Here is a 12,720-nt window from a genome sequence, read left to right on the forward strand (position 1 = left end):
TAGAAGAGGCTTGGTAGACTAGGCTGATCTCACATGAATTTTATACTGTCGGTCCCGTTAGGATTATGGAGTTGGCTCACTCCTGACAAATATCAGCGTAAGGCAGCAGAGGATCAAGCCAGCTGAGCTGGTCATGACCTTATATGCATAGTGATAATTAATAGCTAATGAGACTGGGAAAACATGGTTCTGAAATGCAGTAGACTGCATCATCGGGACTGTTGAGAAATTAAAATTTTAAATTGCACTTTGAAAAGGAATTAAAGACCTCTTTTGCCATCATGGGCAAAAAGATAACCTCCTTCACTAAAGGGTATGTGCCATATATGTCACTGAAATATATGTCATCTTCAATACGGTTATGCTACAGAATAAGAATTATTCATGAATTTGAAGTCAGAGGGTAGGAAAGCATGGGTTAGACTAATATTACACCTGATTTTAATCCGTGCTTTAAATAAGGGCGGCTGTTCTAAATTTATGGAGGGGCCTTTCTTGTTACTTTTTTCTGACACAATTTCTTCCACTCACATAGTAGTAAGCTTGATATGTGATTCTCCAGAGCCTGTTCTCCTGGACTAGTCTGTACTCTGGAGTAAATACAAAACTATACCAAAGCAAACAAATTACAAAATATTCTGAAGTTACTTTCGTATGAGGGTTTTCTCCATATATTTCTCTCTCAACTATTTCCCCTTTTTCTGTATCAGCTAGTGCTGATCTTCTCTGAGGTTAGTCAGTCTAGGACAGCTTTTCACACAATGACTCCTCACTTGTGTTAATGGGAGAAGAGGTCTGACTCAGTTCCGTTCACCTGAATCAGGCAATTTGTTCCATGGAACTCAGAAGGCCCAAGTCGAATGCAGCTTTTGACTCTTGACTAAATGTTGGCTTGCTTTTGTTGGTTTGCGTAGTCAATGAGCTATAAAGAGCAGCCACCCTCTGAAGATAAAGCTGAAACGTTTTATGATATTTGTGAGGCAGACGGTGCAAGTTGAGGTTTACTAATGGTGGATGTTTTTTAGATTAATCAGCAGTGACTTTCTGAATTTCCCTTGTTTCTCGTGTTCCTAAAAGGGAAGGGGAAGAGAAGAACGCATTCTTCTTTTCGTGTTCATTAACGTGCGGCTTAGACTTTTGGAAATTTTGGAAGTCCCAGCCATGATTCCTTCTTCTCTGTTAATCACTTCTGGCTTTGTGGGGCCTACAAGTGAACTGTTTAGAGAGGGTGTTTTGAAAATGGACGTAGCGCTTCCTGGCAGAGGAGACGCGCTCAGGCGGCGTAGCCAGGAGCCCCGGCAGAGCACGTGGAAGGTGCAGCTGAGATTCCTGTTTCTTTTGCTTGTAAAAATTCAGACAGAACTTCAGCTAGCTTTTCTCATGGAAATGGTTTTACTTTGGATGACAGCAAAAGCTGTGCAGGAGCATTTGATTCTGAGAAGATACTTTTTTGGCTAATTCTGCTCCCAGTTATGCCTCTTGAAGCACTCAGGAGAAATGGTTGATTATTTAAAAGCACTGCAGTCTGTAGTTACTGTAGAGAAAAAAAAATGACAAAGACACTTTTGGATTTATGTACTGCATTTTGGTAAGATAAACAACCTTAAGACAGCAGCTTTTTCATCAGCGTGGATGTGTGTGTCATACCAAGTTGGCTCTCCGTGACGACTGGCTGTTGTTCTTCCTGCCTCCAGGGCTTGCATTCGGGGCCACCACCGTAACGCCTAGAGTGAGTTTGCTCTTAATGGTTTTGTTTCAATCAGGAAGAAATGAAAGGAAAATAAAAAAATAGAAGAGAATACCTATAGTTTTTTAAGTTCATTGTATTCAGTAAATATTTCATTGGGAAACTTGTGGAAAGGTAAAAAGGCAGGAATTTAAAATTTAAATTTTGAAAACATGGTATTTTTTTGTATGTTGAAAAGGTCAGTCTCACAATGAAGAAGCAAATCTAATTTTCTGTTTAGTTTTTGCTGGTTTTGAACTGTACTGACTTGGGCATATAAGACAGAGCACTGAAGGATTTGCATTTCTTCTAGTTCGTTTCTGCGTCCTCAATAAAACCCTATGCAGAAGGGACTGCCCTTCCCCCCGCCGCGAGTGTGGGAGCTTCACTTTTGGAGGGACTATTTTTAGAACATATCCTTTTATAACAGCCTTAGTAACAGCAGAGAATAGTAAATTTGAGATGCCATAATTGCACGTGGACTAACTCACAACAGTTGTACTTACCAGCTTCTGCTGAAGCAGCTTTCAGTTTTCATGGTGGCCAGTGACCATGCGTCTCTTTTGAAATCTTTGAACAGAGCCAGAACGTGAGATTTTTTTCTAAGTTTTACTGATGTGGGGAGTTTGCAGACCCTGCAGCGTTCTTCTAAAATCACGTGGAAGAAAAATATGTTCCAATATGCGTTGCCCCATTCCTCGTAACTCAGCTAGAGCTGTAAACTAATCTGCTGATGAACTCTCATACCCCTTGTAAAGCATAGTAACCTTGGAGAAAAGGAGCTATGTATTTAAATTGTTAGAAAACACTGAAATCACAGCTTTAATTTCAAAACTCAGTTCAGGCCTTGTCTGTTGAAACCGTGGCAACACTTTCACCTGTCGTCTTAGCTGCTGCTTAAAACTCCAGGAATTGTGCAAGATGGAAAGCTGTTTTTCTATGTTGGTTTTTTTTTTTTTCCCCAAGAAAATATTCTTAAACTGTTCTTTCTGTACCAGTTGAAGTTTTGTTATGAATTTGACAAGAATTTATACAGTAAATATTTTGAAGCGTTCTGAAATTAAAAACCAACAAGAAGCAAGTTGAGGTAAATACCACAACACTATTTCTCTGTGCTTTGCAGCAATATTACTGTACAAAGGACGGTTAGGATTTGAAATCAAGTTCATACACATTTTGTACATCCAAGGTATGACTTAAAAATCACTGAGCATTTGGCTTCCGTATTTTGGGGGGGATTATTTTTAATAATCAAGGAGAAAAGCAGAAATGAGATGACATCAGTAACAACTAAAATACAAATCTTTGGAACATCTGTGGCATAGCAGCTGTCCGAGCATCATCATCATTATCATCATCATCATCTTCTGACAAATGGTATCCTCTGCGGCTTGACATGCAGCACTCAGATATGCTTTTTCAAATACTTTGCTGACTGAATGATACATTTGAAAGATATTTGGGAGTTGTCTTTCTAGAACCGTGCAGATATAATTTGCCTTACTGACCCAGGGAGACGTGTAAGCATCTAAGCGATGTGTAGCTCCCTCAGCAAAAAAGGGACCCTAGGTTCACCAGTTTTACAGTTCGTCCGTTACCTTATTTTGTATCACCTCATATCAACTCCTGTTTTAACATGCCTTTAACTAACTCCTTTTCCCTTGAGAGATTAATGCTTGTACCCCTTAGCGCTCTTGAGAAAATAAATATTAAATGTAGTAAGATGGATTAATTTTTCATTTCACTGCTCATTGCTTTCCTTTCAGCTTCTTGCCTGATTACATCAGTGGTGATTTTGATTCCATTCAGCCTGAAGTCAAGGAGTACTACAAGGTCAAGGTAAATTAAATCTCTTTGATGAGTTCGTGTGTGTTAGAGCATTGTAGGATCCAACCCATTAGTGCCCCCGTTGGGCATTAAGTGATTCTGGCTCCATTGCTTTCTTTGAGGCTTCAGTTGTGAAGCACCTTGCAAGCTCAGATGTTGCGCTCTGCCCAGCACTGTACTGATGCTTAAAGTAAACACGGGAGGTGCGGTACTGCCCGAGTCCTGCGTAGGGTGCAGTTTCATGGCACCAGCTCAAGAAATAGATGGTATGTTGCTGGGCATTATAGCAACTAGAAACTAGGATAAAACTTCCTGAAAAAATCTGTGACTTCTTTTCCTCCGTGAGATACAGAGCAGTAAAGATGAACCTCCCGTGATTCCCACGTGGCTGGCACCCACAGACTTTCTAGAGAGAGTTTCTCTGTGTGATTTTTGCATGATACAACTTTACCTTTGTAGGGGGAAGCTGCAGATGGAGACATCTGTTTCTTTCATCACCCACTGAAGCATTGAATTATGCCCCAACTACTTCTGTGCTTCGCTAGTGGAGTGCCCTCCTTAATGGGTGTTTGGACAAATTCCTGCATACATTAATTTATTCCCAGTGTAGCCACTGCATTTCCAGTGAGCAACCTAAATGTAAACTCACATTTCTTAGGTCTCAGGGCTGAAAGTTCTGCCTTTAGCTGACTATTTGGCATTTAACGCTTGGCCTGCCTGCCTGCCTGTATAAGCTTTTGTGCTGAGCGCAGTGCTTTACCCTCACATCTTGGACAGCAGGTTTCTGCAAATTCAGAGTTCGCCTCAGTGCACCAGCTTGCCTTTGCAGCAGGCTGTACTTGCAAGAGCAGTGAGCGTTTGGCCCTTGTGAACTAGGGGACTTAGAGGTCTGTGATACGTCTGCTGCCAAGTCAATGTGTGAGGCTGAAATTTGCCTAAAATCTTCCCTGATGGACTCGGGATCAAATGATTAGAACAAAAGGTTTCAGACTGTGAGGGGAAGGCTGGAGGAGTGTGTAGGACTGGGTTTTAGTCCCTCTCTGAGCACTGTGTGGTTTTCTCCGTGTTCTGCCTCGTTGGTTAGAAGGGAGAAGTGTGTGATGGCTGTCCATCTTGGGAGAACAGCTCAAGAAAAATGCTCGGAAATCTTTAGGTTACAGCTTGGGAAGTGAAAATAAAATAAAAAGCTTTGGATTAATGCTATTCATTACAGACTGGAAATTCATGATCTGTGAGCAAACGGGGAAATCGCAAAACGCACTGCTCTGCTTGGCATGGACATTGGTATTAATGCTTATGTAAACTGCATGTTGGTAGGTAGATGAGACCTACCAAAGAATGTGAGTTAAGGGATTTTCAACAGAGAGAGAGGAGATGGAAGAGGTAGGAGGGGGAAGAATACAGTAGGATATGGAAAGGGATAAGCTAAGCTAAACTGATATTAAACTTTTTCACGGGGATTGCTTTTCTGGCCGTAGCATGCCTTTTGTCAGCTCCATTGTAGCTGAGTGTTGATGTGCAGTTTACATCTTCTCTGTGAAGGTGTAGTGAACCGTTCTGCTTCATACAGAGTTTAGACACCCACGCAAGTGCTGGGCTGTGATAGAGTGGAAAGGAAGCGGTATTTCATCACGGTTGTAAAGGTGTAATGAAGAGCGTAATCTAGCCTGCAAAATCCTTGCCTGGGGTTCTCATACATGACTGAGGAAAAAGCAGTTTGACTTTAGGATTTTAAGTTTGGGTGTACATGGTAGGAAAAATAATTTTTTGCATTTTTAAATTAAACCTCTGTGGTCAGGAAATTAGAATGGTAAATACTGGGTGGGTGTCTTGAGCAAAAAATGTAATAAACCACAGAATTTGAAAAGAGGTGTGTGCTTCATTTCTTGTAAAGTGCCTTGTCCGGTAAAGCACCCTCTGTAGTCCAGGCAGTTTCCAAAGTCATTGTCATTTGGAAGTGTTGTATGTGATGGTGATAGGTTAGGGCTGGTTAAAACAGGCAGTGAGAGAACTTCAGGTGGGTAGATTGGTGTAGCACCATTGGCTTGAGGGAAGTACAGCGTCACACTGTGAGTTAGGGTTGTTTCCCATGCTGTCCTTCCTCCCTCACCCAAGCACTCCCTCACCTGCATGCAGATTTCACCCAGAGACGGGGAAGCTGTTACCATTAGATAGTATATTGTTTCAAACATTCTCTTTTATCTATTGTTGATGATTGTGAGTGGAAAAATGGAAGAATTGTTGTAGCGCATCTTTGATGTGTTGTTGCCATTTTCAGTGAGCAAGTGACTGAGAATCCACAGAAATTCTACCTGCTAACTAAGTGATCAGTATTTCCCTGTACAAAGAAAAAAGCCCTTTCCCGTGGTAGCTTTTGATGTTTGTGGTCAATTACTTGGACATTGGCGTGCTCCTACAGCCTCCCCCTTCCCCAGTCTTGCTTCCAAGTAATCACTCTTGCTCAAATGGAAAGCCTGAACCATTCTTATCACACAGAGTTACCTGAAAGCACATACATTTGTCATGCGATATCATTCCAGTTTCATTTGCCCAGGTTAGTACCAACGATTTCATTAATTAGCTGGACTTCTGAAGCTGAGCATGTTAAGTTCAGACAACTGAATATTTCTTTTTCCTTTGAAATGTGTCTCTAGGTAAACTTTTTCAGGGCATTAGGTGTTCTTCACAAAATAACAAGAATATTCTGTCGGCATTCCTAATGCCTCCGCTCCCATTTACTGCCAGGCTACCTTTCCCGTCCTGCCAGGCAGCGGACTGTCCTGCCAGAATTTTCCCGGTCACATGCACCTGTCTTGAGCTGCTGCCAGGCCAGGGTTAGTAATGACTTACACTGTAGCTGTAGCTTTAGATCCATCAAAACTCACACTTTCAACATAGAGTATTTTATACTGTAGTGTAGATTTTTGTGTCTTGATGCCCCCTGCTTTTTTCCATGTATACCTGAGGTAACTTATTCCCAAATGTCGCACAAAGGGAAGGTGACACTTTTTGAAGGCACTTCCTTGGGGTAAGTCAAGAGCCCTGCTGTCTGGCTGTACCGTTGCTGTGACCCGCAAGGAAGCGCCTCCCCGTTGCCGTTCCTTCGTACATGTATAACCGAGTAATTCATTATGGCCAGCAGAACGGAGGAGCTATCACATGCATGAAGTGAATATGAAGGAAAGTGAAGCAAGCAGCAAGCGCTGTGGGGTATTCACCCGCTGCACTCCATCTGCCTTTAAGTATGATGTACAGTGAAAAGTCATGCCAACTTTTCTATCCCTTAAGTCTGTCTTGATTGCTGTAGAGTTGTCTTCCAGTGATGGGCAAGTGGCGCTGAAGGTTCTTTCAGTATTTCAATTGCAATGATGTAATTTATACCAGGAATTAAAGTGATTTTTTTTTTTTCCCCTTTGTGTTTATGAAGCTGAAGGTAAGTCTGCCTGTGGTTTTTATAAACGTTTTATAGTTCTGTTAAGTATTACATTTACACCAGAATGCTAGTGAGCTCCTTTTTTTTTTTTTTTTTTTTTTAAAAAAGCTACCTAATTGAGAAATGAATTCCTCATGACTTTTTATCTATCTAAAGATAGCATGCCACTGGTTAGGAGGAGTTACTTTTTCATAGTAAAGCTTATGGATGTTAATTACTGAGTTACAAAACATACTCATTTACAAGTGTTTGTGTCAAAGACAGCCTAGTGTAGTGCTGAGTAACAAGGGGGAGTATTGAATTTGGTGTGTGAAACTTAATTATGGTTCTGTAAAGCGTTGTCTATAAGCGGTTGTCTCATCATCACGAAACAATGACAGGCCTGACTCCTCCATCACACCAGCTTCGTGCCAGGATGTTGCTACTAGACTCGGACGGTTTTCTACTTCATTTAAATGATGAAAGCAAGAGCAGATATATGCCATTACAGCAAACATGGCATACAGATTCCTGAAGCCCAAGGGTTTTACTGGAAGGGATGTCTTTAAGCCAATTCCTCTGATGTTTTCAGTTGAGCAAGGATTACATGGCATGTGTTTCCATTTTCCCTTAAGGAAGATTATCGCCACTGTGTCGGGGAACCTCATTTAAATAAAGTTCATAATTGTGAAGCAAATAAATCCATTTTACCTCTGTTAGGTGTGGCATGCTAACATAACTTCATGTTAGTGGAGAGATCTAAAGGCAAAAGTGCTGTTTTTTCAGTTGTATTGGAAAGTAATCATGTAATAGACTTATGAGTGGGATGCGTAAGTGACGGGTTAGGTGCATTATGCTTCTGGGAGAGAATAAGTAAGCATGCGTCATAGGTTATTCGGCTTTACTTTTTCTTTTCTGCAGTCTTGATTTTGCCTCGTTGGCTTGTCAAGTAGGTACTTGCAGTCTTTTATTCTTTATATTAAAAAATTACCGATGATTTCCCCCATTTCTTAAAGAGTTAAATAATGTTAAAACTGCATAAAACTGCACTACAACTGGAAATGGAATATCATGTTTAAATTTTCCTTTTTAAATCATATTGCGTTATAAGTGAAGGATAAAGAATACCAATTCAATATTCTTTATTCTGTGTGTTTTCTGTCATTGTTAAAACAGATATTGAGAAGAGTTTTTGTACTTCCATGAGAACTATGCATGTTCATATGATCCCATAATAGATGCACTGGCAATCTTTTCTCTTTATAGTCTGAAGTGCATCAGAAATGACACTGCACAAAGCAGGAAGGGCTTGTGGTGATATTTCTGTCATTGCAGTTTCATTTGTTTCTTGCTTTAGCTGAATATTTCTATTACTGAAACCTTTTAAACATTACTTTGAAGTTAAAGCAGTCATTTGTATTGTTATGCCTCAAACAAGGCTCAGTTTCTGAAGCTTTGAGACCAAAGACATTGTCTAAAATTATACCAAATCTGTACTTACGCCTAGAAGCAGAAGGTTGAATCCAGTGCCCTTTGAAATCCAGATTATGCTATTTGTTAAAAATCTGGTTTGGCTTTTCCACTAAGCAAACTTCACGTGCTTTAAAAGGCTTCTGTAGACTTAGTAGGGTCAGCTTCAGATCTGTAATTAAATGCTGTGAACTTATTTACAAGTCCAGTGTTTTTCCTATTCTCTTTTCTTTTTAAGCCCCATAGAGCTGATTATTTTTGCAGCCAGTCCTGCAGCTGTAGCAATTTCCCTTTCCTTTTTCTATTACATTTCCAAGGTTAATGGTTGTCAGGGCTGTAGAAAAGCTCGATAGGTATGGTGTGGGTATCGTCTTTTTGTTCTGTGATGATGCACCTATAATTAGATTTACAAAATGTATTTGTAGCAATGAAGTAGTGCCTGTACATCTCTCTAATTTCTAAACTTTCTTGCTAAATGGCATGTTTTAGATTCATATTCCCTGCTTGCTTTCTAAGGCCAAAATTTTTAATAATTTTGGGAAATCACAATGGTAATTGATTTCCCGCAGTTATATTATTATACTTTAAATACATAAACACCATTGAGTTTTTCCGTGACTACTGTAATTTACCTTTTATCCCTAAATGTTAGTATTTTTTCTAAAACTAATTTTTAATACAGGATGGGACATTAAATATTAAGAAGTTTGACGCATTTAAAGCGTTCTTGTTAAAGTGAACAGTTTTCTAATAAAACACAGTTCATTTTAGGGCCTGATTCCTTTGTGAGAGGTTTTAAGGTTTCAGAAGGAGCTGTAAAAGTTGTGCGGGTGGATCTGAAATGGTTCAGTCTTGCTGTTGAGCAGGCTGCTCCTACTTGACAATCACCACTTCAGCTTTCGAGCAATCCCTTGTTTTATGTGTCCTGCTGAAGACACCTCTTACAACTGTAAAAAGTGCTGTGCCTACCTCAGTTCAGCTTCTGATGTGTTGAGGGTGCCCAGTGCCGCCTGGACTTAATTAATTAAGTTATAAGTTCTAATTGTTTTCTACTGGTGTACATTCATTGAAAGAGCCTCGGTGTCTTAATATAGATAGAGGTTCATCAAGTTAAAATGGTTTGTAGGGCTGGGATGGTCCTGTTATTAACAGTTCAAACTATATGACTGTATATGCCATTTAGGATTTTGGACTGGAAGCCTTCTGTATGTCTTAGTCATGTAATTATTCAAGGAGAGCTTTCATAAAGAATAGTATGTTGGAGGTCTTGTCAAGATCATGTTTCCAAGTGAGTTGCGTGGGTGATTTGGGTTATGTGGATTTCTTATTCTTGCCAAACGAAAGTAATATCGTAATGTTCCAGAAATGTCGTAAATTTGTAAGAGATACTATGCTTGGTGGCACTTTTGTAAAGGTGAACGTGACGGACAGTCACGCCAGGTTGGACCAGGAGTTCATTCAGCCAGTGTCTGGTCTCGGCTGGGCCAGTACAGAATACCTCTGAAAGCATATGCATGCACAGTGATGCTTCTTTGATAGACATTTTCATCTTCCAGCAATATAAGGCCTAAAGATTTCCTAAGTCAGAGGTGGTATCTTTGTGTTTAATTACTTCATAGATTGATTAATTTTTTTCCCAAAATTAGTCTACACACTTTTCTTCGAGCTACGTAGATTAGACTGTGCAAGTATCCACAAAAAACCTGTGGCAATATGTTCCCCAGTTTAAATGCTTACTGGGGACAATATCTGTCTTTTGGATTTTATTTTGGTTTTGAGCTTGGCTTTTGATAGTCATGTTTGATTCTCCTGAATTTTTGTATTGCAATAAGCAGTGGATGAACATACTTCAACCACCTTTTCACTCCTGTTCTGATTGTATCCGTGTGATTGTGCCCAGCATTTCTGTGGGTACGTAGGGGGGTGTGTGTGCGCGCACAGCTAAACCAATGGAATATTGCATATGCCGTCAAACTTACGGCCTAAAATTATGTACAGCCTGTACAGAAGTTCTGTGTCCTGCTGAGTTAATATATGTATAATAGCTGGGAAGGTTCTGTTGAAAAGAGTCTTCTGGAAAGCGAAGGATTTCAGGACTCTGGGCTTGCGCAGTGCTGTTCTTATGTGGCGATGAAAAACAAAACCAAGATAAATCTCTGTCCAGTTCTTAATATCACTCTTTATGCTTTCACCAAGGCAGCAGTTTCCAGAAGACAATATATCTGTTTAAATGCAAATGAGATTTATGGGAAAAACAAACAAACAAACAAACAAACAAAACAAAACCCCAAACAAATTCAGTTATACAGCCCTGCATCTTTTTAAGTAATGTGTGTCCTTTGTGTTAGCTGCTGGAGTTGCACATCACTCTTTTCAAACCTGAAGAAACAGCTAAGTCCTACTTGTGTTGTAAGATCAATATAATATCATTGAGATTCAGCGAGTTTTGAGGTCATTGGGAGTCACTGTGTATGTTTATTAGGACCTGAGTCAGGCCTTAATTTATCCAGTAGAATAGAGAATGCAATTTGACCAAGTTCTCATTCCTTAAAAAAAGTGCTACTCTTATTTTCCTTTGCAGTATTTTTCTGCTTCTTATGTAGCTTTGGGAGACAGTATATAGAAATTAAGAGATCAAACTTTTATTAGAGGTGGTTTGTCTTTCTTTTGCTTGGGTTTGAAATGACAGTTTGCAGGTTACGAGTTGTTTTCTTTCTTCTCACAAGTGCCTTAGCTGAAGCTCAACTGCCTGACATTCGAGTATGCAAGAAAACAGTGCACCATATAACAAAAATGATGCTGGTGGTATTTTAGTCTTGCATCCAATTTCAGTTTAATATTATGTTGCAGTGTGAGATTTATTTCTCCCTTTCATTGGTTATGGCCTGAGGAGGGGTAAGGGTAGAATCTATATTGCAGCAGACGTTTGAGTTACTTCCAAGAGTTTTAAAAAATTTAATCTGGTGTTAATCTCTGAAAGAAGTCATTACTCTGGTATGTCAGCCTGTGATGGAGAAAATAACAGAAAAGTTTAAAAAATAGAAATGTATTGAATTAACTTCATTTCCAGTGCAAGGAACAAAAAAGGTGTTTTAAACAATGACAGCTTAATCTGGAGAAGGAAATTGAACAGAGTTATTTTGTGATTAAGCCTCTTCACACAAAAGAGACAGCTTTAATATGGTACTACTGGTTGAAGACTCAGATGATAGGTCTTTTTAGATGTAAGTGGGATTTATACATCCATCTTTTCTTTTTAGAGAATTTAAGAGAAAATTGTTCCTGGAGCACAAGGCTCGGTGCCCGTGCCTATGGACTGCTAATTAGAACAGTTTCCAATGAAGCTGCAGAACCTACAACCTCGCGGCTCATCAAATGCTGCTGCAAATTCAAGTTCAGCCCAAATGCTCTGTGGGATTTGTAAGCTTGATTCTGTTGTGGGGAAGCCCGATAGTTAGCCAAAGCACAACTCTGGCCAACAACAGGAACACAAACTTGATCATTAACCGAGACAAAGATCATCAAGATCCTGATGCTACAGCTTTTCAGTATTTTAAGAAGCAGCTTTGCAGCCTCTGCAAATGATTCTGTTGTGCATCTTGTCAAAGAGCAGGCAGCTCTCATTTTCAGAGTGAAAAGATGCAGCCTGTTGCTCATTTCAAAGTAGGAAGGTTTGCTGGTGGGCTGGAGAAGAGGAGGAGGAATGCTTCTGACATGCTTTCAGCGACCTGTAGTGAGCATTTTGGTGAGTGCATTCCCTTGCTTTAAAAGGAGCGTGTGGGCTACGCAGGATCATTCTCCCTAGCCTCCAAACTCCAGAAGCAGATTCACCAAGGCCACCATAAACTTTGCTTCTTCACCTTTGACACAACTATGAACTTAAAAAGGCACAATAAATTGGGATACGTGATCCAGGGCTACCACATCTTTACCTACCATAATGTTGCCCTCACGGTGCTTACACTTCCCTTACAGGAATACAATTACAAAACCTCAAGGATGACAATCCAGATGCAAGAAGATTAGATTTGGTCTGGTTTTCTTCATGCAGATAGATGAGTGCTCTACAAGCCTCCAAATGGAAAAGAAAGAAAATGATGTGTGTTACTCAGGTAGAAAAGTTAAGCGCTTTTGTAGCTTGTCAGTGAAACAAAGGATGAGCTAAAGCTGACAAATTTGTACTTGCCTGTATTAATTAACTTGATCACGGAAGTGTAAGGTTATTTGGAGTTTTGATATGAACAAAGACAGAGGTGGAGTCCAACAGGAAAATTCAAGTGCAGCT

The 12,720-nt window shown here is 39.9% G+C and overlaps 1 protein-coding gene across 1 annotated transcript in view; it reads left to right on the forward strand.

Moving 5' to 3' along the window:
- TPK1 (thiamin pyrophosphokinase 1) overlaps positions 1–12,720 on the forward strand; it is a gene marked incomplete at its 5' end in the record, with an annotated part of 308,235 nt that overhangs the window by 140,054 nt on the left and 155,461 nt on the right. Inside the window, one exon of the mRNA XM_082337756.1 lies at positions 3,493–3,565. Coding sequence (XP_082193882.1) covers positions 3,493–3,565 — 73 coding nt within the window. The remainder of the gene's footprint in view (positions 1–3,492; positions 3,566–12,720) is intronic.

This window comes from Platalea leucorodia, assembly GCF_965183815.1.
Source record: "Platalea leucorodia genome assembly, chromosome: 1".
NCBI classification, from domain to species: domain Eukaryota; kingdom Metazoa; phylum Chordata; class Aves; order Pelecaniformes; family Threskiornithidae; genus Platalea; species Platalea leucorodia.